At 38.6% G+C, this 23,609-nt stretch overlaps 1 protein-coding gene across 1 annotated transcript in view; it reads left to right on the top strand.

Moving 5' to 3' along the window:
* PRRC1 (proline rich coiled-coil 1) overlaps positions 1-16,958 on the top strand; it is a 39,098-nt gene extending 22,140 nt beyond the window's left edge. The window contains exons 8-9 of the mRNA XM_080804773.1: positions 11,737-11,839; positions 15,233-16,958. Of these exons, the coding sequence (XP_080660899.1) occupies positions 11,737-11,839; positions 15,233-15,442 (313 nt within the window). The 3' untranslated portion in view covers positions 15,443-16,958. The remainder of the gene's footprint in view (positions 1-11,736; positions 11,840-15,232) is intronic.
* Positions 16,959-23,609: the final 6,651 nt, after the last annotated feature.

Below are 23,609 nucleotides of genomic sequence, written 5' to 3'. Positions count from 1 at the left end.
TTTTGCTCTTAAGTTCTTAGAGTTTTTGATAGGTTTTAGATGCTAACACCTTCTGAGGTATGTGATTTGTGAATGTTTTCTCCCCTTCAGTAGGTTGCCTTTTCATTTTGTTGATGGTTTCCTTTGCTGTGTAGAACCTTTTTAGTTTGATGTAGTCCTACTTAATGATTTTTGCCTTTGTTGCCTTTGCTTTTGGTGCCAAATCCAAAATATTATCACCAAGATTGGTATCAAACAACTTTCACCATCTTCTAGAAATTTGGTTTGTGGTCTTAGTTCAAGTCTTGAATCCATTTGAATTACTTTTTGTGTATGGTGTAAGTACTCCAGTTTCCCCAACACCATGTATTGTATAGACCGTACTTTTCCCACTGTGTATTCCTGGCAGTTTGGTGTAAATTAATTGGCTATATAGGTGTGGGTTTATTCCTCAGTTCTTTTTTCTGTTGGATTGATCTTTGTGTCTATTATTATGCCAATACCATACTATTTTGATGAGTATAGCTTTGTAATATAGTTCAAAATATAGTTTGAAATCAAAGAGTGTGATGCTGCTTCTTTCTCAAGATGGCTTTGGCTATTCAGGGTCTTGTGGTTCCATACGAACTTGAGGGTTGTTCTGTTTCTGTGAAAAATGCCATTGGAATTTTGGTAGAGATTATATTGAATCTGTAGATTGCTTAATGAATACTGTGGATATTTTAACAATTTTAATTCTTCAAATCCCTCAATCTGGAATATTTTTTCATATATTTGAGTTTTCAGTTTTTTCCATTTGTCCTTTTGGATGTGATTTTTAAGTGGTATTGTTTCTCTAAGTTTTCTTTTTGGTAGTTTATTAGTGTATAGATATGCAACAGATTTTGACATATCTATACACTACAGATTTTGATTTTTTTATTCTGCACCTTTATTGAATTCATTTATAAGTTCCAAGTTTTAGAGTTTTGTTTTGTTTGCTTGTTTGTATTGTTTTTCTATATGTAGTATCATGTCATCTGAAAATAATCACAGGTTTTCTTCTTCCTTTCCAATTTGGATCCCTTTTATTTGTTTTTCTTGCCTAATTGCTCTGGTAAGGATTTTCAGTACCATACTGAATAAAGGAAGTGAAAAGAGTGGGCATCCTTCTCTTGTTCCTGATCTTGGTGGAAACACTTTCAGCTTGTGATTGTTGAATGTGATACTAGCTATGGGCTTGTCATATGTGGCCTTTATTATTTTGAGTACATTCTTTCTAAACCTGTTCAGAGTTTTTATCATTACCAGTAGTTGAATCACATGCTTTTTCTGTATCTTATGAGATGATCTTACGATTTTTGCCCTTGATTTTGTTATTGTGTTGTATCACGTTGGTCTATGGATGTGGAACCATCTCTACATCTCTGTAGAATAAATCCTAAATGATGTGTATGATCCTTCTAATATATTGTTGAATTTGGCTTAATATTTTGTTGAAAATTTTTACTTATCTGTTTCTCATGGAAATTGGCCTTTGATTCTCTCTTCTGTTGTGTCTTTGTCTGATTTTAATATCAGGGTAATGCTGGCCTTGTAAAATGAGTTTGGAGGTGTCCCTTCTCTTTTTGTTTTGGAAGACTTTGGGAAGTGTTGGTAGTAATTTTTCTTTAAATGTTTGGTAGAGTTCACTAGTGAAGGGGTCTGGTTCTGACAGATGTCTGTTGGGAGGTTTTTGATTACTGACTAGAATCTCCTTACTAGAAATCAGTCTGTTTTTGATTGATTTTTGATTTCTTCATGATTCAGTCTTGGTAGGTTATATGTTTCTAGAAATGTATCCATGTATTCTAGGTTATCTAGTTTGATGGCATATAATTATTCAGTAATAGGCTTATTTTGTCTATCTCATGAGCAAAATACAGTTGGTTCTGGGCGTACTGAGACTGAATATCTAGTTTAAAAAAATTTTAGGTATTCAGTCTTTATCCTATTTTAGAGAAAATTATATTCTGGTCTAGCTTTATCATCTAACTAGCTGTGTCATCTCTGCTACCCAGGTTTCTTTTTTTAAATTATAAAATGGAGATAATAATGCTTACATCTTAAGATTGGTGCTATTATATTCAGTGACTATATACACAATTTTAAGAGGATACAGTGCTGTTTTGGCTGAGGTAATTGACCTCCAGTAGCCATAGTCATTCACACAGTTATGCAGCGTAATGGAAGGTATGGGCAACAGGGTCTGGTGCCAATCATCAGGTTTGAGATCTGAGCAATGATGCTTATCTATTTAGTTTGGAGGATATTCAGAGAACCGAATTCATTATGGTCTTTTAAGGGCTTTGTACTTTAGTTGGCTTTTTTATGGGAGAAATTATTTTTAAAATGCTGAATTTATTTATACTGAAAGAGCTTCCTAACTGTTGAAATTGATCTCTTTTGTAATCACATTTGGTTTTGTTATATTTTTTTATTTATTATTGAGTAGCGTTGTGCCTGGGACTTAATGGCTATAGTATATTAAAAATATTCTCCAGCTCTGAGGTTATACTGCTGGCCAGTTAGGAGAAAATATGTACACAGATGAACAGTTTTAAGTGACTTTATAAAATACTGTGTAATTTTTTGCTGGTAGGAAATATATACAATTCAAGGAGAAATAATTGAATGTAGAGGTAGCATCAGATGAGATATGTGAGTGAGTGGGACTTGGACAGGATTGTGAAGAGTAGGTAAAATTTGGATAAGTGACAAGTATAGGACACTCTGAGTGGAGGAAGAGTTTGAAGATGATGAAGAGGATTCTGGGGTCAGTAGTTACATTAGCTTTGCTGATCATTTGTTGGATTAGGAAATCAAGAAGTGGTTTGGAACAGAGAGCTTTGAATGCTTTCCGTGTAAGCACCAAAGAGCCATCTAGTGATCATTATTTCATTTTTCCCTTATCTTAATTTTTTACAATTCATTTATTGGTTATCTTAGAAATTAGTCTTTTAATAATAAAAACTGTGAGTTGGTAATACTGAACCACTTTTAGTATTCTTTACCCAACATCCCCTTCATCTTTTATGGTATTATTTTCAGTTTTCTTAATTGTGCATACATTTTATCTCCTAAGATACTAGTAGTGTTGTCCTTTACTGTCAGTATTCATTGATACTTATTCTCTGAATTCCTTCCTGTAGTTTTGTTTTCCTTTCTGGGATCATTTTTCTTCTGTCTCAGGGACTTCCTTTGGCACTACATTGTAATGGAAGACTACCTACAAACTTTCTTAGCTACTGTTTGTCTGAAAATTTATTTTTTTTTTTAAGATGTCATTTATTTGAGAGAGTGAGCTTGAGCAGGGGGTAAGGGTAAAGGGAGAGGGAAAAGCAGGCTCCCAGCTGAGCACAGAACCCGACACGGGGCTCGATCCCAGGACCCCAAGATCATGACCCAAGCTGAAGGCAGACACTTAGCCAGCTGAACCACCCATATGCCTCTGGAAATACTTTTAATTCACATTTACTAAAGCTGTTTTTGCTGGATGTACAAGTCTAGATTGGCCGTTCTTTTCATTTGGCACTTTACTTTTTCTTTAATCAAAATAAACTTGTGGTACAATGTTTTATTAGTTTGAGGTATATAACATAGTGATTAAACAATTCTGTACATTACAGAATGTTCCCATAAGTGTAATTATCATCTGTCACCCTACAAAATTATTACGGTGTTTGTGACTATTCTGTATGCTGTATTTTCATCCCCCTGACTTACTTTATAACTGGAAGTTTGTACCTCTTAATCCCCTTCCCTATTTAGCCCATCCTCCCACACCCTTCTCTTCTGGCAACCACCAGTTTATTCTGTCTTTCTGTTTGTTTGTTCATGTGTTTGGTTTTTAGTTCCACATGTCCGTGAAATCATATGATATTTGTCTTCCTGGGTCTGACTTATTTCACTTAGCATAATAGTCTCTAGGTCCATGTTGTTCCAAGTGGCAAGATGTCATTCTTTATGACTAATATTCCTATGTGTGTGTGTGTCTGTCTGTCTCATATCTTAATCCATTTGTCTGTCAGTGTGCATTTAGGTTGCTTCCCTAGCTTGGCTATTATGAATAATGCTGCAGTCAGCATATGGATGCAGGTATCTTTCTGAATTAGTATTTTTTCTCTGGGTAAAGAAAAAGTGAAATTACTGGATAATAAGGTATTTCCATTTTTAATCTTTTGAGGAACCTCCATACTGTTTTCCACGGTGGCTGTATCACTTTACATTTCCACCAACAGTGCACGAAGGACCCTTTTTCTCTGCATCCTTGCCAATACTTGTTCTTATCTTTTTAAAATTTTAGTCATTCTGGCGTTCTCTTTGTGGTTTTGATTTGCATTTCTCTGATGATGAGTTTTGTTGTATATCTTTTAATGTGTCTTTTGGTCATCTGGATGTCTTTTGTTGGAAAAATGTCTGTTCATGTCTTCCCTTTTTTTTTTTTTTTAAGATTTTATTTACTGGAGAGAGAGCAAGAGAGCATGAGCAGGGTGAAGGTCAGAGGGAGAGGCAGATTCTCTGCTGAGCAGGAAGGCCAATGTGGGACTCAGTCCCTGGACCCTGGGATCATGACCTGAGCTGAAGGCAGATGGTTAATCTACTGAGCCACCCAAGTGCCCTCTTCTGCCCCTTTTTAACTGGATTATTTGTTTTTTGGTATACATTTATATAAGTTTTTTATAGGGATATTAACCCCTTATTGGATATATCCCTTGCAAAGATACTCTGTTAGGTAGGATTGCCTTTTTGTTTTGTTGATGGTTTCCTTTGTTGTGGAAAAGTTTTTTATTTTGGTGTAGTCTCAGTGTTTATTTTTGCTTTTGTTTCCCTTGCATGAGGAGATATATTTAGAAAGAAAGTTACTAAGCCTGATGTTTAAGATACTGCTGTCTTGTGTTTTGTTTTAGGAATTGTATGGGTTCAAATATTACATTTTGAGTTTGTGAATGGTGTTAGAAAGTGGTCCAGTTTTCCCAGTACCATTTATTGAAAACTTTTCCCCATTGTGTATTCTGGCCAATTTTGTCCAAGATTAACTGACCATGTAAATGTGAGTTTATTTCTGGGTTCTCTACATTGTTTTATGGATCTATATGTCTATTGTACCAGTATCCTAATATTTTTATTACTATAGCTTCAAAGTGTAGGGCTTGAAGTTTTGGATTATAATACCTCTAGCTTTGTTCTTTTTCCAGATTGCTTTGGCTACTCAAGGTCTTTTGTGTTTTTATACATATTTTAATATTATTTGCTCTAGTTCTGTGAAAAATTCTACCAGTATTTGATAGGGATGCATTGAATCTGTAGATTGTTTTGGGTAATGTGGACATCTTAATGGTATAGCTTTTCTTCATTGTCTTCCAGTTTTAAGATTACAGGTCTTGGGGTGTCTGGGTGGCTCAGTTGTTAAGCTCTGCCTTCAGCTCAGTTTATGATCCCAGGGTCCTGGGATCAAGCCCCAAATCAGGCTCTCTGCTCAGCCTGAAGCCTGCTTCTCCCTCTTCCATGCGCCCCACCCCCCTTGTGTTCCCTTTCTCACTATGTCTCTGTCAAGTAAATAAATAAAATCTTAAAAAAAAAAAAAAAAAAACACCCTACAGGTCTTTCACCTTCTTTGTGGAATATATTCCCAGGTATTTTATGCATTTGATGCGCTTGTAAATGGGATTGTTTTCTTAATTTCTCTCTGCTACTTTGTTATTAGTGTGCAGAAGTGTACCAGATTTCCATGTGTTGACTTTGTGTCTTGCAACTTCACTGAGTTTATTAGTTCTTTGAGTTTTGTGGCATCTTTAAGTTTTCCTGTACATCGTATCATATGCTCTTTCACTATTGACAGTTTGACTTCTTCCTTATCCAATTTGGATGCCTTTTATTTATTTTTTCTTGTCTGATTTCTGTGGCTAGAACTTTTAGTGCTATGTTGAATAAAAGTGGTCAGAGTGGACATCTTAGTCTTAGAGGAAAATTTCAGTTTGTCACCATTATGATGTTATCTGTGGCTATATTGAGGTGTGTTCCCTCTAAATCCACTTTATTGGGAATTCTTAGCATGAATGGATGTTGAATTTTATCAAGTGCGCTTTCTGCATTTACTGAAATGATCATATGGTTTTTATCCCTGGTTTTGTGAATGTGACACATCACATTGATTTGCAGATGTTGAACCATTCTTGCATCCCTGAAAGAAGTCCCATTCAATTGTTATGATTATCTTAATGTATTATTGAATTTGGTTTGCTAATGTTTTGAGGATTTTTGCATCTGTGTTCATCAAGGATATTGGCCTATAACTTTATTTTTTGTCTGATTTTGCTATCAGGGTAATGCTGGCCTTGTAGAATGAATTTGGAAGTTTTCGTTCCTATTCTGTTTGTTTGTTTATTTATTTATTTATTTATTTTTTGGATAGTTTGAGAAGGGTAAGTATAAATAACTCAGAATTCTCTTGTGAAACTGCCTGGTCCTGGATTTTGTTTGTTGGGGGCTTTTTGATTACTTGGTTTTGTTACTAGTAATTAAAGTGTTCACATTTTCTGTTTCTTCCTGATTCAGTTTTGTATGTTTTTTGGAATGTATACATTTCTATATTCTGTTGTCTGTTTTGGTGGCGCCAATATTTTCATAGTATTCACAAGTATCTCAAAATTTTTTAAATTCTTATCATGTCATTTGTTGCTTTTCTTTCATTTCTGATTTATTTGACTCTTTTTTTCTTGATTAGTCAGGCTTAACGGTTTATGATTTCAAAGAAGTAGCTCTTGATTCTTTTGGGGGGGGCGGTTTCTATTTCCACTCTAATCGTTATTATTTTTTTCCTTCTGTGATCTTGGAGCTTTGTTCTTTTCCTAGGTCTTTTAGGTTATAAGGTTAAACTTTTTAGTTGAGGTAGGCCTTGAGAACTGCTTTTGCTGTGTCCCAAAGGCTTTCACCTGTTGGGTGTCCATTTTCAGCTGTTTCCAAGGATTTTTTGAGTTCCTCTTTGCTTTCTATGTTGACTCTTTGGTTTAGTAAGGAGCATAGTGTTTGGTGTCCATGTGTTCGTGTTTTTCCCAGTTTTTAAAATTTTTTTCCTTGTAATTGATTTTTAGTTTGATAGCCTTATAGTAGGAAAAGGTGCTTGATAGGATTTTATTCTCTGACATTTACTGAGACTTGCTTTCGGCCTAACATATGATTTATCCTGGGAACAATCCATTTGCTGTTGAAAAGAATGTCTTCAGTTGGTTTGGGAAGCAGTGTTGTATACAGATGCATTAAATCCATCTGGTTGAAAGCTACCATTTCCTTACTGATTTTCTGTGTGGATGATCTATGCATCATTGATGTGTAAGTGGGGGTCTGAGGGTGAAGTCCTTTACTGTTACTGTTTTACTGTCTGTCACTTTCTCCCTTGAGATCTGCTAATACTTGTTTTACATATTTAGATGTTCCAATGTTGGGTACATAGATAATTGGTATTGTTCTACTCTCTTGTTCAGTTGATCCCATTATTACTATTATTATTATGTAATGCCATTCTTCGTCTTTTATTACGGTTTTTGTTTCAAAGTCTATTTGGTCTGATACATGTCATGCTTCCCAGTTTTTGTTTTGGTGGGTTGTTTTTTTTTTTAACTTTCATTTCCATGAAATGTCTTTTCCATTCCTTCATTTAAAAGTCTCTGTGTGTCTGTAGATATAAAGTAACTCTCTTTTAGGCCACATGTAGATGGGTCTTGTATTTTTATCCATTCACCCTATGTCTTTTGATTGGAGCATTACGGACCTCATTACCATTTCATTGTTTTGTAGTTTATGTAGTTCTGCCATGTTCCCTTCTCTTTGTGACTGATGGCTTTTCTGTAGTGTTAAGTTACACAGTCTGAAGTTGATGATCTATTTTAAGTTTAGATACATTCAGAAAGCACTTTACTCATCCCTCTACCTTTTATGTATATGAAGTCATATTTTACATATTTTTATTTTGTAAATCTCTTAATGTAGATATAATTGATTTTTTTGCCTTTTAATGTTCCCAGTAGCTGGGTAAGTATGATTTATCTACTTCCTTTACTGTGTGTTTGCTTTTACCTGTGAAATTTGTCCCTTTTTTAGTTTTCACCTCTAGGCATGGCCTTTTCTTCTTAGAAAAGTCTTTTTAACATTTCTTAAAAGGTTGGTTGAGTGATGATCAGTTACTTACTCTTCTTCAAGTGGAGTATTCCTGATTGTAGGTTTTTTTCTCTCTCTACTTGGAACAGATCATGCCACTCCCTTCTGTTCTACAAAGTTTGTGTTAAGAAATCTGGTAGGTTTATGGGGGTTTCCCTTATATGTAACTAGCTGCTTACCTCTTGGTGGCTTTAAGATTCTCTCTTTAATTTTTGATATTCTATTTATGTTTCTTGGTGTGGACCTCCTTGGGTTCATCTTACTTTGGTTTGTGATTCTTGGGCCTGTATCTGCTACCTTCACCAGGTTAGAGAAGTTTTCAGCTCCTTTCTTGCTTTTCTGGGACCCCTATAATGGGAGTATGTATATAGTACGGTTAATGTCCCAGAGACCATTTAGCCTTTCATTTTTTTTTTTTTTTTCCCTTTTTGCTCTTCCACTTGGTTGCATTATGATACCCTGTCTTCTGGATCACTGGTCTGTTCTGCCGCATCCTCTCCTTTGCTGCTGATTCTCTCTAATGTATTTGTCATTTCACTTACTGTATTTCAATCTGATTGGCTCTTTTTTATATTTGCTGAATTATGCACTCTTCATCCAGTAGACTGAATCTCTGTTTCATTTAAGCATATTCCTGTCTCCCGTTTTGACTTTGTGAATTAGGTCAAACACTTCGTTCTCCCAGTGTTGAAAGGGTGGCCTTCTGTAGGGATGTTCCCTGTGTAGTTGATGTGTGTTGGGAGCCTTGAGATGTAGGTGTACCACTATGTCCCATGCAGGGGCCATCGCAGCGAGATGGCTTGAGCTGGTGTGTGTGCACCAGGGGGATGGGGATCACTGAGGCCACTGGCCAGCTAGAATGCGCCAACTCTGCTTCTGTCTGCATGGTCAAAGTGGAAGGGGCACATAAATAACTTTGTTCCTGAACACTTCCAACCCCAGAGAAAAGTCTAACCATTTCCCTACCTTTTCAGAGATGTGAGTGGTGGGTTTCCTTCACTTCTCGTCTATTTGGTGACTTCAGGCTGGGTCGCATTCTGGTTCAGCTGAAGGTCTTCACCTCACTCTGAAAGTTTATCCCCCGTCGCCAGCATTATTCCATGTGGTCCTCCTGCCTTCTATAGCTCTGTGACACCTATAGATGCAGGACTTGTGCACCTCTTCCAGCTTTTCTTTGGGAACATTAGTCTGCTGTCAGCTGTCCCATCCTACGTAGATGTAGTATGTGGTATTTTTCCTACCAAATGCTTTTTGACAAGTACAGTAGCCTATTAGGAAGATTAGGGATAGTAGAAACAGGTGATTATTGAAAAGCATGGATTTGGACTGTACAAATCCACTTATATGTGGGGTTTTTTTTGATACAGTACAGTACTAAAAATGTATTTTTTCTTGCTGTGATTTTCTTTTTAGCTCACTTTATTATAAGAATATGGTATATATGTAACATACAAAATATGTATTAATAGACTTACCAGTAAGAATTCCGGTTAACAGTAGGCTATTAGAAGCTTTTAGAGAGTCAAAAATTAAATTTTTTACTGTCTCAGGGGGTCACAGCAACACTAACCTCCGCATTATTCAAGGGTAAACTGTAATATCAGGAAATCACTGGCTTCTAGTGTGGGATTAAAGAGGAGAGGATGGAAAGGTGGTGTGAGAAAGTACGGAGGAGCAGAGAGGGAGGACATGTGAATGGAGAGCAAAGCCAGGATCCCTACCACTTGATCGTTGGTGCTTTGGCTACTTCTATCTCCCGTGGTCCTGTGGGAAGTAAGTGCAGAGAAGATAAAGTCAAAAACATGGTTACTGATCAAGAAAGAGCCAGACAGTCAAAAGAGATCCCAAATGCGTTTAGCCCTAACAAAGAATAGAGCTAGGCCAGACCTGCCTGCCTCTGAATTTCACATCAGTCCATGGTACATGAGAAAAACTACCATGATGTGTCCCTTACCTGGACAAAAGCCTGTGTAAGTATGGACTATCCTTATTCGGAGGTTAACCCACAAAGTTGAAAAATCTTGGGTTGTGTGTTAAGTATGTTAAAATGTCCTTTTTTTTTCTGAGAATTGACCGGTGGTGGTAGAGATCTTTTGTAAAACAGAGTGGCAGTTCTCACATCGTTTTGAGATTTTTGCTGGTAAATGAAATCCAAGTATCTTGGAACTACAGTTCTTCTTAAGCCCTTTTTTAGTCAGAGTGACCCCTATGAGATCCTTCTAGTTCGAGTTCTTTCAGCAGCTGCCTGGAGAGGGGTAGGAAGGGACGGAGACGGAGCCTTAGGAACTGTCCGTGAATCATGTGAGGTGGGGTGTGCGGGGGGAGTTGAAGGACAGTAACGAGAAGTGGAGAGCCCAGCATTTCCCCCACCAGCAGTACTAGTGAAAGAGATGGAAGAGGTTTTCATGGGCATGACCGTGGTTGCAGTTCTAGCTACTGAGTGGGATATCCCTCTTGACTTGGTTAAGAGCACCATTGAATTTCAGATAGCAAAGAGGACCTTAGAGTTCTAATCTGTATTCAGCAGCATCACGGGACAGTGGGGGCCCAGGCCGGGTTGGTCGGGGTGGGGGGGTGCTTTCACCTTCCCTGAGTCTGCTTTTCAGGAAGTCCATGCCTGCCAGCTTAATCACCACGATTGTTCTCTATCTGCATTATACACAAGTTACTGACTGATTAGTATTTCAAATAAAATTCATATCCTTATTTGATGTTGTTTGGTTGAAACCAAGTTTTAGGATATGAATACTACAGATACTACCTGTTATTTTAATCCGCAGCAAAACTTATTCCATTTTTACTTGCTGTTTCTTTGAATATGTTAATAGGAGTTACCTAATTCATTTCGTGTTTTATCACATTCCATTAGATCTACATATTTTTAAAAATAGACTGAACTTTTTTTACTCTGTATATCCTCTTGTTATCCAAACTCATTTCATGGCATCTGGTGGTTGCATAATTCTGGTTATCTAAAATGCTGGTGCTGTTACAGATGACTTAAGGCAATTATAAAATGTATTTTTATAATTTATGAGTAACTTTAAATGGAAGAAAGTTTTCTTGATTTCATGAAGTGTTTTCAAAGACAGATTATCAAGAATAAGATTTGTTACTTCCTCTGAATGAGCTTATTTAATTTGCGAGTAACTTTGCAAGTGGGCTACATAGTAACCATAGAGATGGTAAAATAAAATTTCCTGTATTTTAGCAAGTGACATTTTTAAAAAGTTACTTGTGATCAAGTATTTGCATATTCAGATGAGTAACTATCTGTTGCTTTTTTGAATCTTCCTCTTCCCATCCTTTTCCCTGAGTCTCAGCAAGAAGAACTTTACCTGGATAAGTTTCAGGTGGTTTTTTTTTTTTTTTTTTTTTTTTTGGTTGTTTTCCTCATTCCTGTTGGAATTAAGCCAACGGGTCATTTTATATATAGTTTTTATGGATTATTCTCTTGAAAACTGATAAACATTTCGTTTTTGAACTCCAATGGTTTATGGGAATGATACTATTGTGGGCTTGTTCTGTCTGGTCACTGTAACCTTTATTTGGCACATGAACAACTCATCTATTCTGTTGCAGGTGGTTTGACATTGGCTGTTTGATAGTGGAAGACCCCGTCCATGGCATTCACCTGGAAACGTTTACACAGGCCACACCTGTGCCTTTGGAATTTGTACAGCAGGTTCGTTTTCTTCTTTTCCATCCTACTTCATAGAAACTTGAAATACCGTTTTTAGAAATTTGTGTGAAATTTGTGTGAAATAGGCTATATATTCTTGATTTTGTGGCAGTTTTGCACTTTTAGCCTTTTCTGTTTTTCAGTTTCTTGTTTCTTTCATGTCGTTTGAGTACCTTCCGCCTTTCTTTTCCAGCTGTCTTTGAAGAGGTAATACATCACAGGCTTAATCACTATTTTCCTCTTCTTTTTATTATCCTGTTCACTACTGTCAGCAGAAAAAATGATTTACCTGTTCTGCTGGTGGTCTGTTTACCTTTCATTATCTATCATTTTGGTCCCCCATTACTTCCGTATCTTTTGTCTTCATTCATCTTTTGTAATAAGTGGAAACCAGTTTAGAAACCTTACCTGTGGGGCGCCTGGGTGGCTCAGTTGGTTAAGCGTCTCCCTTTGGCTCAGGCATTGGGCTCCCTGCTCCCTGGAGAGCCTGCTACTCCCTCTGCCTGCTACTCTGCATACTTGTGCTATTTCTCTGTCAAATAAATAAATAGAATCTTAAAAAGAAAAGAAACCTTACAGGAAAGGCACATGGCTTTCGGTTTGTTAAAAATTTAACTCTATGAGTTTACTTGTCCACATAGTATTTAGAACGGAAGCATCATGTATAATAACTGGTTCCCTACGTTTCATCCTTTCTTGAACAAACCAGAATGTAAATAGAGATTTATGTGGAAGGCTTAGTACTCCATGGAAAAGGGCATTTTGTTGTCCATTTCACAAAATTTTCAACACATTTGGTCTTACGGACATTGTTAAATGTCATTTAAAACTCTCTCAAGAGTTAGTTGGGTCTTTAGCTGTTTAGACTTGTTCATGACGGTCTCCCTAGGCATCATGACCCTGTACATAAACCACCACCGTGCTATGGAACTTGCCTGGGCACTGCCATCTCCACGAGGGTGTTTCTCAAACACCATCCTAGATATTATGGATATTTCACATTTTAGAATCATTTTATGTCCTTCAATGAAAGGAGTAGCTTTAATAATATCTGCTAGGAAATGCCTTCCAAGTGGAAATATCCTACTCCCAAGTCCCAGTAGGGGTCACCAGGCACACTTGAATTTTTGCCATAAGCCTCAGTCTAAGCTCCACGTTGGGCAGTGGCACAGAGAATTAGCCCCTGCTAGCATACCAGCTCCTGTTCCACACCGTGTGGGCCCAGACAGTCTTCCTGGTTCTCAGATAGCATGTCTAGCTAATCATGCATGAAGGGCATATCTCCACTGTTTCAGTTTCAGCATACTAGGTCTGGGAAGCTTTCCCCAGTGAGACTGCAGTGTCCATCCTCACAATACAGTCAGGTATCAGAAGGCCACTTCACATCAGGCCTCTTCACACCTAATAGTTTCCTTACAGATTTGACTGTAATTCCATCAAATTGTGTCCCTAAGTATATCCATCCAGCATCAAGGCCAGACTAAGCGTTGTCTTTTTACTTTGATGTTAGCTACGGTAGAGAACCACCACCAAGTGGTGGACTGTTTTACCTTTTTCTTACTAGTTTGCATTTCTCTATGTATTCAGTAAACCAGCTTTCCAGGAGGTAGATCCATCTCTAATTTCCATGGTAACCTTACCTTTAGTGACAGACTGCAGCCCAGATGCTGCTCCATTCCAGCACTGACCACGTGGCCACCCAGCAGCCAGAGGTTCTTCAGCCCTCATCCTTTCCTCCTGGCTCTTCGTAAGCTACACATTTCAAGGAACCAGGGCTGTTCTAGCCAAGTACCTCTCCTGACACCAACTATTGAGGTTTCAGACCCAATTCCTATGTGTGGGAGGGGTTTTTCCACACCACCAAGGAATTTTAGGATTCCAGATGGTGTCAGACATTTCATCTCAATTCTGACTCTACACCTGGAGATAGTATCCGATCCCACAGAATAAGGACTCTGTCCTACAAGACTGGCCCCTCCCCATCACAGAGGCCAGTGACAAGTCCAGGTGTCTTGTCTGGTTCTACAGATTGGTTCTAACAATCCCCTTCTTCTCAGGAACCCTCTCTACTAAGTTGCTTATTTATTTTGAAAAGATAGAACCCAGGAACAGGCAGATGGAAGAGACGCAGAGGGCGAGATCCCGGGAAAGGGCGCAGAGCTTCTGTGTGCTCTCCTAGCCTATTGCTCTCCCGGAATCTCCACATGGGCACCAACCCAGCAGCTCTCCCAACTCCAGCCTTTTGGGGTTTTTATGGAGGCTTCATTGGATAGTCATGATTGAGTCAATCATTCACCATTGGTTATTTAATCATCTTGTAGCCTCTCTCCCTGTCCTGGAGCTGGGAGGGGGTGGGAAGACAAGCTATAACCGACCTTTGAGTAATACGGGTTTGAACTGCACAGGTCCATTTATAAGCAGACTCTTCGAAGTTCTTGGTAGTTTCTCTTTTTTGCTTAACATTTTTTCTGTAGCTTAATGGACTTCAAGAATATGGTATATAATACATATAACATTACAAAGAGGGTGTTAACTGACTTATCACTAAGGCTTCTGGTTAACAGTAGGCTGTTAGTAATTAAGTTTTGGGGGAGTCATAAGTTATATTGTGGATTTTCAGCTATACCAGGTGGTCACTCTCCCTAACCTCTACATTGTTCAAGGATCAGGTGTATATGTATTTTTAATTGTAAATCACAGTATCACAAACAGAACAGCCTGGCCAAGATTGGTTTACCCCAGAAATGGCCTGATGGTTCAAGCAATAGCTCATCAGTTTACTCAGTTCAAACATGAGCATGTTAAAGGATAAAAAAGGATTTCAACAGAATTGAAATGTGTTTGTTAGAAATGACTACCATAGTGTCAACTGTTAGCTAATTAGGATATATATGTGCTGGAAAATCAACACAAAAATGAGACCTGGTGATCAAATATTAGAACCTCAGATGCCTAATGAATTAGACAACATATAGGCCGAGATGTCAGTGAACATTTCAGATGATGGGAAGGCTCAGAGAAGAGCACACTGATGAGGGAGTGACTGTGGAAAAGGACAGGAAGGGTTAAGAGTGGAGGCGTGTGTGCTCAGCATTCCTCTTCCTCTTAACCTGAAGCAGCGTGGACTCCTACTGGAACTTCAGGCCTTGGACACTGAGTGCTGTTAGATGGCGTCATGGGATTAAGACTGAGTGGACACTGAACAGAGGAGGTGTGTGTAGTAGTGTTCTGAGTCTTCATAGCCTTAGCCTTGTCACCTCACAGAGCTGCCAGCATAGCTGTGTTTCTCGGGGTTTGTCGTCATCTATACTCAGACTTTGGGATGTCACTTAGAGCTAGGCCCAGTCATTTTTTTTCAATGCAATATAAATCATACCCAGCTTCATATTTCCACAGGCTCAAAGTCTCACTCCCCAGGACTACAGTCTGAGGTGGTCAGGCCTTCTGGTGACAGTGGGTGAAGTCCTGGAAAAGAGCTTAGTGAATGTGACGCGGACTGACTGGCACTTGACATTCACCGGCATGTCTCGCCGGCAGATGATCTACAGTGCAGCCAAAGCCATTGCTGGAATGTACAAACAGCGCCTGCCCCCCAGGACCGTGTGACAGGAGACTCACCCAGGGCGCAGCGACCTCTTCGCTTGGAGCATGGCAGTAAAGACTTGGTCCCATCCCCATGTGGGGAGCTCCAGCAGATGTCGGGGTCTTGCGAATGTGCCTCTAGGCTACACTTGATCTTTCTTAGCAAGGCACGGTGTCATTCCAGTAGCTGCAAAGAAACAGATCCTTGCTGTGATCGTGTAATTTCACGTACCACAGTTCTTAGACAACAATTATTTTTATAGGACAATTTGATATACCAAATCTGTATGGTGCAAATTCACGTGCTATGACCTTTAACTTAATGATACGTACTTGATTATTTTGTTGAAAAATTGAAGAACATGTCATTGTTTATTTCATGATTCCTCTCTTCTTAGTCCTTGATGCTTTTTGTGTGTGCGGGTGATCTCAGGTCTGACACCGAACCACGTGCTCAACAGCTGACCCTCAAGACACCTACTTGCAGGGAGATGGTGCACGTTTCTATGCTTACTTTTTACATGGGCCAAAATAATGGGATTTTTTTTTTGGTCATCATGTATATACACACATCCTCTAAAAAAAGACAGGTTTATTTCAAAGTAAGTTTTGGCATTTCACATATTTAGACTCTGAGACATTGCAGTACTGTTTTATTTTTCTTTGCTATATGACAACTAAGTGGCCCATGATTTGAGTGTATTTTAAATCAGAAGCATTTCTGTTATTTTTATATAGTACTATTCAATATTTTCAAGTAAACTCAGACAACAGCCATTATTTCTGCTTCCACTCATATATTCTCAAGTGTCGTATAGAAATTTTTCAGAGGAATTTATTTATGGGGTTGTATGCCTCCTCTTTTAATTAAGGTTGCTTAATATTTAGTTTGCCTTAAACACTGCTTTTCTAACTTGGTGCCATTCTGCCTTTACTCTTTATGGAATTTTTCAGTGAAACTATTTAATATTCAACCTGGTTTATCTAGTTCATCATGTTTGTATTTAGTGACTAAAGCTTCTCCCTCCCCCCAGCCTCAAATAATATATTTTAGCATTTTTGGATTTATATACATCAGAATTTAAATAGTTTGTCTTATACTTTGGATTCTACGTATGCAAGTTCCTATAATGTTTTAAAGACAGTTTCTTACACAAATGTAATTTAATTTTTACTTACTCGTCTATACAGTTCTTTCGCTGTAAATTAATTAGCACAATCTTATAAAGGGTGTTGAAGCTCTTATCCTGCACTGTCACTACAGGTAACATTGCTTTGTATTACTTTGAGTACTTAACTCGAGTTTTGCTTTTTTTACCTGAGGACGAGAAGCATTATTTTCACAACTCTGTTCATTTCCAAGCACCATATGATTGCTTGGTGAAATTCAGACTTGTCTGTCATTAAAAGGAGAGAAAAGACATGTAACCAGTTGCTGTGGCATGATAGGGCTAGAGTGATTTTTTCCCCTTTCATTGCTATTTGTACAACACTTCATGTTTTCTCCATCTAATTAATAAAAAAGAGAAGCCTTTCTGTACCACTTGCTTTTTTATCCTTTATTTTAAAAAAGCTACACTTCTCTAACAGTATTTATCATGGCATTGGCCAGGTGACAAATCACAGGGATGAAAGATGCCCGTTCTTGGAATATGCGAGTGCGAATAGGCCACTTTCCCTCCCGTTACAGGGAATCTTAGTGGTCCTTAAAAAATGTTTTCTCTTCTTTTTATTTTGCCAAGTCTCAAATAGTTTAGGTCTTTGAGGGCTGTTTTCATAGAATCACAAACATGGACATCCCCTTAGAGTACAATTTTCTACAGCCCTCAAATTCTTCAATTATGTGGTGGCTTGTGTGAAGCCAGGTAATTTTCCCATCCCTGGTCATCTGCTGAGCCTTTGGCCCTTTGTAACAGTGTGAGTGGGTGAGGAGGATTAGGGAAGGGTACATGGAAGAGAGAAACCCACCATCCGGTTTTTGCCTCTGATGCTTTTTTTGGCCAACAGTTACCGTTGAAAGTCATCCAAACATGCTGACTCCACATGCTGTTTTCCCCACCTTATGCTTATTTTTTTCATCTTTAGATTTGTCATATGAGGGGCAAGAAAAGTAACTTCTTACCTCGTACATGCCACAGTGGCTTGAGCCGGGCAGGCCTGTCGTGAGTGTTGGCTTGAGATAAGCGAGCCCTCAGTCGGAGGCCACATTTCCCCTCACCAGGACTCAGCTGCCCCTGGTTCTTTGCCCTTTGGGATCATCTCCTGCTGACACTAGCATTTCTGAGGGAGAGTCAGACTCTGGGCTCTTTGCTTTTTTTGTCCCTCAAGCTTCTCAGGAAAACCAGTCTCTAACACAGTTCTTCACCACTGTTCTTGTGGTTGGGTCTTCAATATTTGTTCTTCTGAAGCTCTCCAGGAATCATTTAGTCAACTTCCTCAGCTGGTACACTGTTTGGTTTTAATTAAGCAGTGTGAAAGACAACAGGAAAAATGCAGCAAGAGTAATGTAACATCAGCCTCGGGTGACAGAAGGGAACTCCGAGACTCCAAGACCCTTTGGTTAATAAGCCTGGACCAGGGCTGTGCCACTGTTGGAAAGCTTCTGGCAGGTCCAGTTTTCTCCTCCTTGTCTCTTAATTACTTCCCCTTTCTTTGTTCCTTTTTATCTGAAGGATTAATGAGGTAGAAAAATCGAGATGACTGAATTTAAACCAAGTGGTGGTATACTGATAAGGTTAAGGAAAGTATGATATGCATGTATTAAAAAATTATGCAAATTACTGATACACTCAGGGTCAAGTTAATTACTTTATGTTGTTGAATTTACATTGTTCCTTGACTACAAAAAATTCTCAACAGATGTTCGTGTTCTCTGAATCCAAATTGATGGTATTTTGTGATCCAAAAGATGTTGGGTAATGCATAAATTAAGAAAGTTGGATTTTTACTCCCAGCATATGATGTTCATTCTTAAGATACTATGCAGGCTGATGTATTGGATAAGAACAATTTTGTAAGAATGTAAATATGTTACAAATAAATAATACCTCAATTTAGTTCCTGAAGTTGTAAAGTGATTTTTTAAATGCTGAGTCATATTAATATTCTGTTAGAAGGGCCTACATTACTTTAATAGTCCCAGGTTACTGGTTGCCAAGAGTTCCTACAGAATAGCAACTTAAAAGCATATCTTTCAAGTGCAGTGGTAATGATTCAGATATACCTGAATCGCTAACTTCATGCTCAGAGAACTCAATATTTAGGGCAGACGATACTTTGGAGTTGGAGGTGATGGGCAAGAGGTTATAGCCTGTGCTCCTGAGGAGATGTCTTGATTGGGGAGTTTAATTTGCTCTTAACCTCCACAAATATCTCCTCAAAAAAGGAAAAAAAAAAAAAAAAAGGTTTGTTACTATATTTGCTGTTCTGAGCCTGTGATCTTAGGGCAGAGATTTCTGTTTTGATTTGTTAGGCAAGGGCGTACTTCACAAGAGACCATGAAATACTCATTTGGGTGTTTTGTTTGTTTGTTTGCCAAAGGAAAACAATACTGTTTTTAGTACACTAGAAAAAACACCAATTCAGAATCCAGAATAGGCCTGTTAAATTTATACTTTTAGAATCAACTGGAGGAGAAAAAAGTTTAGGCAAGAGAAACAAAATTAGCAAGACCAATATAAAAGATTTAAAAACTTACACATAAAGGAAATCTTTGAAATTGTCCTTAACATGAATACATATTAAGGATTTAAAGCAGTAAGAAAAAGGAACTGATAAGTGCTAAGTGCATAGTGCTGGTTCGGTACTGGAGTAGAAACTTCCTTTTCAGGTGTGGTAACGGAAACAGAATCAGCTACTAACTCAGTATCATCCTAGTGAATCCGTTAGAGACAAAGGACTGAAGCGGAGGCTGTCACTTCCCAAATCCTTCTCATAAAACAACCTGCATATTTGCTTCACGAACTTAGTGGTTCATAGCTAGTCCTGTAAATATTTGTTGAATCCAACTTACTTGAAACAATAGCTTGAGACTTTGCCCTGGTATACTCTCAGTTTTACAACATTATGTTTAAGGAACACTCTTTTTACTCCATATTTTTCATTTTAGTTTTAAGTACTGCTTTGGGCTTTGCCACTGGTCTAAGAATATATTTGTGGTCATTGAATATTCTGCTCCCAAATTTAAGAAACCAGAAACTAGGTTTACATTTTACCGTTTTTAGGATTAGAGCCAGAAATGTTCTAACTAGTCTTCAAGAATGATATCACATACCTCGTAAAATATATTTTAATGTTCTGAGTCTTCCTGCTCCAGGGGCCACACTTAAAAACCACTGCTGTGAGACCATTCCTGCTTCATTCTTCATGTCCTAAGATATTTTAGAGACGGATATCACCCAGATAGCATAGGTCTTTCCTTCGTTCCTGACCTCACTCTCCCTCCCTCACAAGAAGAGCAACTAGCAACTCTTCCTGGACAAGATACCAATGAGAGAATCCTAGAACAGGGATGAGGCTGAAGTAGCCCTGCACCACGGAGACTGAGAGATGCTGTGTGAGAAGGAGAGACCCAGCCAGCTGCTTGCCTATGTTGCCCTCCCCGAGGCCGTCAGAGCACGGCACAGAGAGACCACTGCCGAGCCTCTGGATACTTCACAGGGAAAGGAAATCCCAGGGTAGATATCCAGTGACCCCAGCATTATGGGTTGCTTCTTGGGAGCCCCCACTCTAGTCTCGACTCCCAGAAATTGTGGGCGAGACTACAGGACTTGGCCATCTTGGCCAATAGATTTCCTCCCCGAAGCACCCAAGCAGTGGTCCTGATCAGCAGTTTGCTCACCTGCGGAACCAAGCATGTGGCTCAGTCTGACCTGGCAACTCAGCACAGGGCAGGTCTGGCCCCCTTTGGGTCCTCTAATCAGTAGCCTCCCCAGCCCTGGATCCTGGTCTTCCCCCACCCAGCCAGGGGAGCTGAGCCAGAGCCCAGCCCTCTGCCAAGTGTAACCAGAAAGGCCCGCAGGACCCCCCGGAAGCTGCGGAGCCTAGCAATGCTTGTGCAGATAATACGGCAGGCAGAGCTGACCATCCACAGAATGAAGCCAGTGCCAGGTAGTGGAGGGTTCCCCTGATTTGCCCCATCAGAGGAGCTAATTCATACCCTACTCACCATTAAGTAAAACTCCCAACACCACCAAACCAGAAAGCCAGACTCAAACACCTGGAAAGCTACGTAGCCCATCAATTCTGGAGTGGAGAACCCAAAAGGCAGAGCTGGTAGTCTGCAGACCAAGCCTGGTAACCCTGCTGAGCCAGGAAACTGAAAAAATGGGTTGGCTTGAGAAAAGACAAGGCTTTACCAGTCTTGGAGCTGGTCTTCCCCTTGTGCCAGGACAGGGAAACTAATTTGTAGCCTCACGCATTGCTGAATAAGGCCTCAGCCTGCCTTCTCAGAGAAGTCAGCCAGAGCACATGGGAAGCTAGCCCCCATTTATAGAAGAAAAACAGTGGCCTTGTTTGGTCAGGAAATTTGGTGTACACTCTTGCCTGATTCAGGTCCCCAATCAATGTGCTATGCGTCTCCTGGGCCCTGGCCTGCTGTCCTGCCAGGGCATGGAAGCTACTCACAGTCCCACCAGCTGCTGAGTATAGTACCCAGTCCTAAATGTCTAGTATGCCAACCAGAGAGACCAGGCAACTTGCAGAGCCCATCCTACCACTTGACTTGGGCAAGGAATCAAACCAGCAATTTAATCCAACTATTCTGAGACAGCCACACCCCACCTCCCTACCCTAGCTTCAGAGGATGGGCAGGTGCCTCCACCCAAAAAGACCCAGAAAGCAAGCCCCACTACCACAAGGATGTTCTTAGCAAATATTTCCAGAAAGCCATATTGAGCTTCCTGGTTAGAAGTGTCTAGGCCTACTCAAACCTATGAAGTATGGAAAAGGAATCACTTATTTGAATGTGTAAATACCAACATAAGGAATCAGGATCATTAAAAATAAGATAACAGAAAGCACCAAAGAAAACCTGAAGCTCCAATAAGTGACTTTAAAGAAATGGAGATTAATTACCAGATAAAAATTCTGAATTAGCCTCCCCCCAACCAATCTTGTTTTCCAGAATAATCCTTTTAAAAATGTTTGGAAAAGGGAGGGAAATCGGAGTGAGAGATGAACCATGAAAGTCTATGAATTCCAGGAATCAAACTGAGGGTTCTAGAGGGGAGGAGCTTTGGAGGGATGGGTGAGCCTGGTGATTGGTGTCAAGGAGGGCACAGATTGCATGGAGCACTGGGAGTTATACGCAAACAATCCTGTAACACTACATCAAAAACTAATGCTGTACTGTACGGCAACTAACATAATAAAAATAAATTTATAAAAATTGAAAAAAATTTAAAACATGTTTAGTGAACTACAGGAACACACAGACAACTTAACGAAATTTGAAAAATAATGCATGCACAAAATGAGAAGTTCCACTAAGAAGGAAACCATCAACAACAAAAACCCAAACAATTCCTAGAGCTGAACAATATGACGAGTGAATTGAATTCAAAAAAGAGCTTCAAAAGCAGATTTGACCATGCTGAAGAAATAATCTGTGACTGAAAGAAAGAACATTAGAAGTTCTACAGTCAGGGAAAATTTTTTTAATATATATCTCCTACTATTAATGGGACACCATCAAAAGAAATACTACCCACCATCATGGGAATTCTACGGGGAGAAGAGAAAGAGTAAGTGACAAAGTATGTTAAAACAAAAAATGGCTGAAAACGTCTCTAAACCTGGGGAGAGAAAACAAAATCCAGATACATAAAAGCCAAAGGACCCAAAGTAGGTTGAGCCCAAATAGGGCTGCACAGAGACTTATTATCATTAAATTGTGAAAAGTCAGAGATAAATAATTTTGAAGCTAACAAGAGAAAAGAGGAAAGTTACATGCAAGGGAACCCACCCCACCCCAAAGACTATCCATCTCTCAAAAGAAATGTTCCAGGCAGGAAACAATGGGATGACATATTCAAAATATTTAAAGAAAAATCTGAACCAAAAATTCTATACCCTGGAAAGTTCTTCTTCAAAAATGAAGGAGAGACAAAGACTTATCCTGAGTCAACAAAAGCTGAAGGAGTTCACCTACACCTACCTTAGAAAAAATGCTAATGGGAGTTCTTTGAGTGGAAACACAAAGAAGACAATTAACATCATAGAAACATAAGAAGATAGCATAAAACTCACTGGCACTGGCAAATATATAGTGACAGATTCTGTAATATGGAATGTTGGTACATAATATACTTACACTTCTAGTATAAAAGTTTTAAAACACAGTAAAAACAACCACATCTGCACTATTCTGTTACTAGATATAAAATATTTAAAAATATGCATACTGTAACATCAGTAACTTAAAACGGAGGTAGAAAAAGTGTAAAGTTTAAGAATGCTGCTCAAGTTCATTTTTAGTTTAAAATACAATTTTCAAATATTTTATGTAAACTTCATGGTAACTTCAAAAGAAAACTCTATAGTAATTACACAAAAAACATTACAAACTGTTCAAAGCATACTATACCAAAAAACATCAAAACACAAAACAAGAGAGGATATGAAACAATGGACAATGGATCTTCAAAACACCCAGAAAATAACTGACAAAATTACTTATCAAATATCAAATAATTACTTCATCAATAGTTATCAATAAGTATCAATAATTGCTTTAAATGTACATGGATTAAATTTTCCAAAACAATGGCTCAGAGTATGGGAAAAAAACTATCAAGATACAATTATATGTTGCCTACAAGTAATAGACTCACTATAGCCTTAAAGAGACATAGACATAGATAAAGGGATGAGAAAATGTATTTCACCCAAATGATAAATAAAACAAAGCAGGGAAGCTCTACTTGTATCAGAGAAAATAGTCTTTAAAGAAAGACTGTAATAACAAGAGACAACTGGCTTATATAATGTAATGATAAATGGATCAATCCCCTGAGAAGATACAACAGATGTAAATATTACTCACCACAGTTAAGTGGGATATATCCCAGGCATTCAAGGGTGAGTTGGTATCCACCAATCAATGTGATACATCACATTAACAAGAGAAAGGATAAAAATCTTATGATCCTCTTAATAGATGGAGAAAAAGCATTTGACAAGACATCCATTC

This window comes from Martes martes, assembly GCF_963455335.1.
Source record: "Martes martes genome assembly, chromosome: 5".
Classification (NCBI taxonomy): Eukaryota; Metazoa; Chordata; class Mammalia; order Carnivora; family Mustelidae; genus Martes; species Martes martes.
Note: the sequence above shows the minus strand (reverse complement) of the source record. Positions and strands in the feature narration are given on the sequence as shown.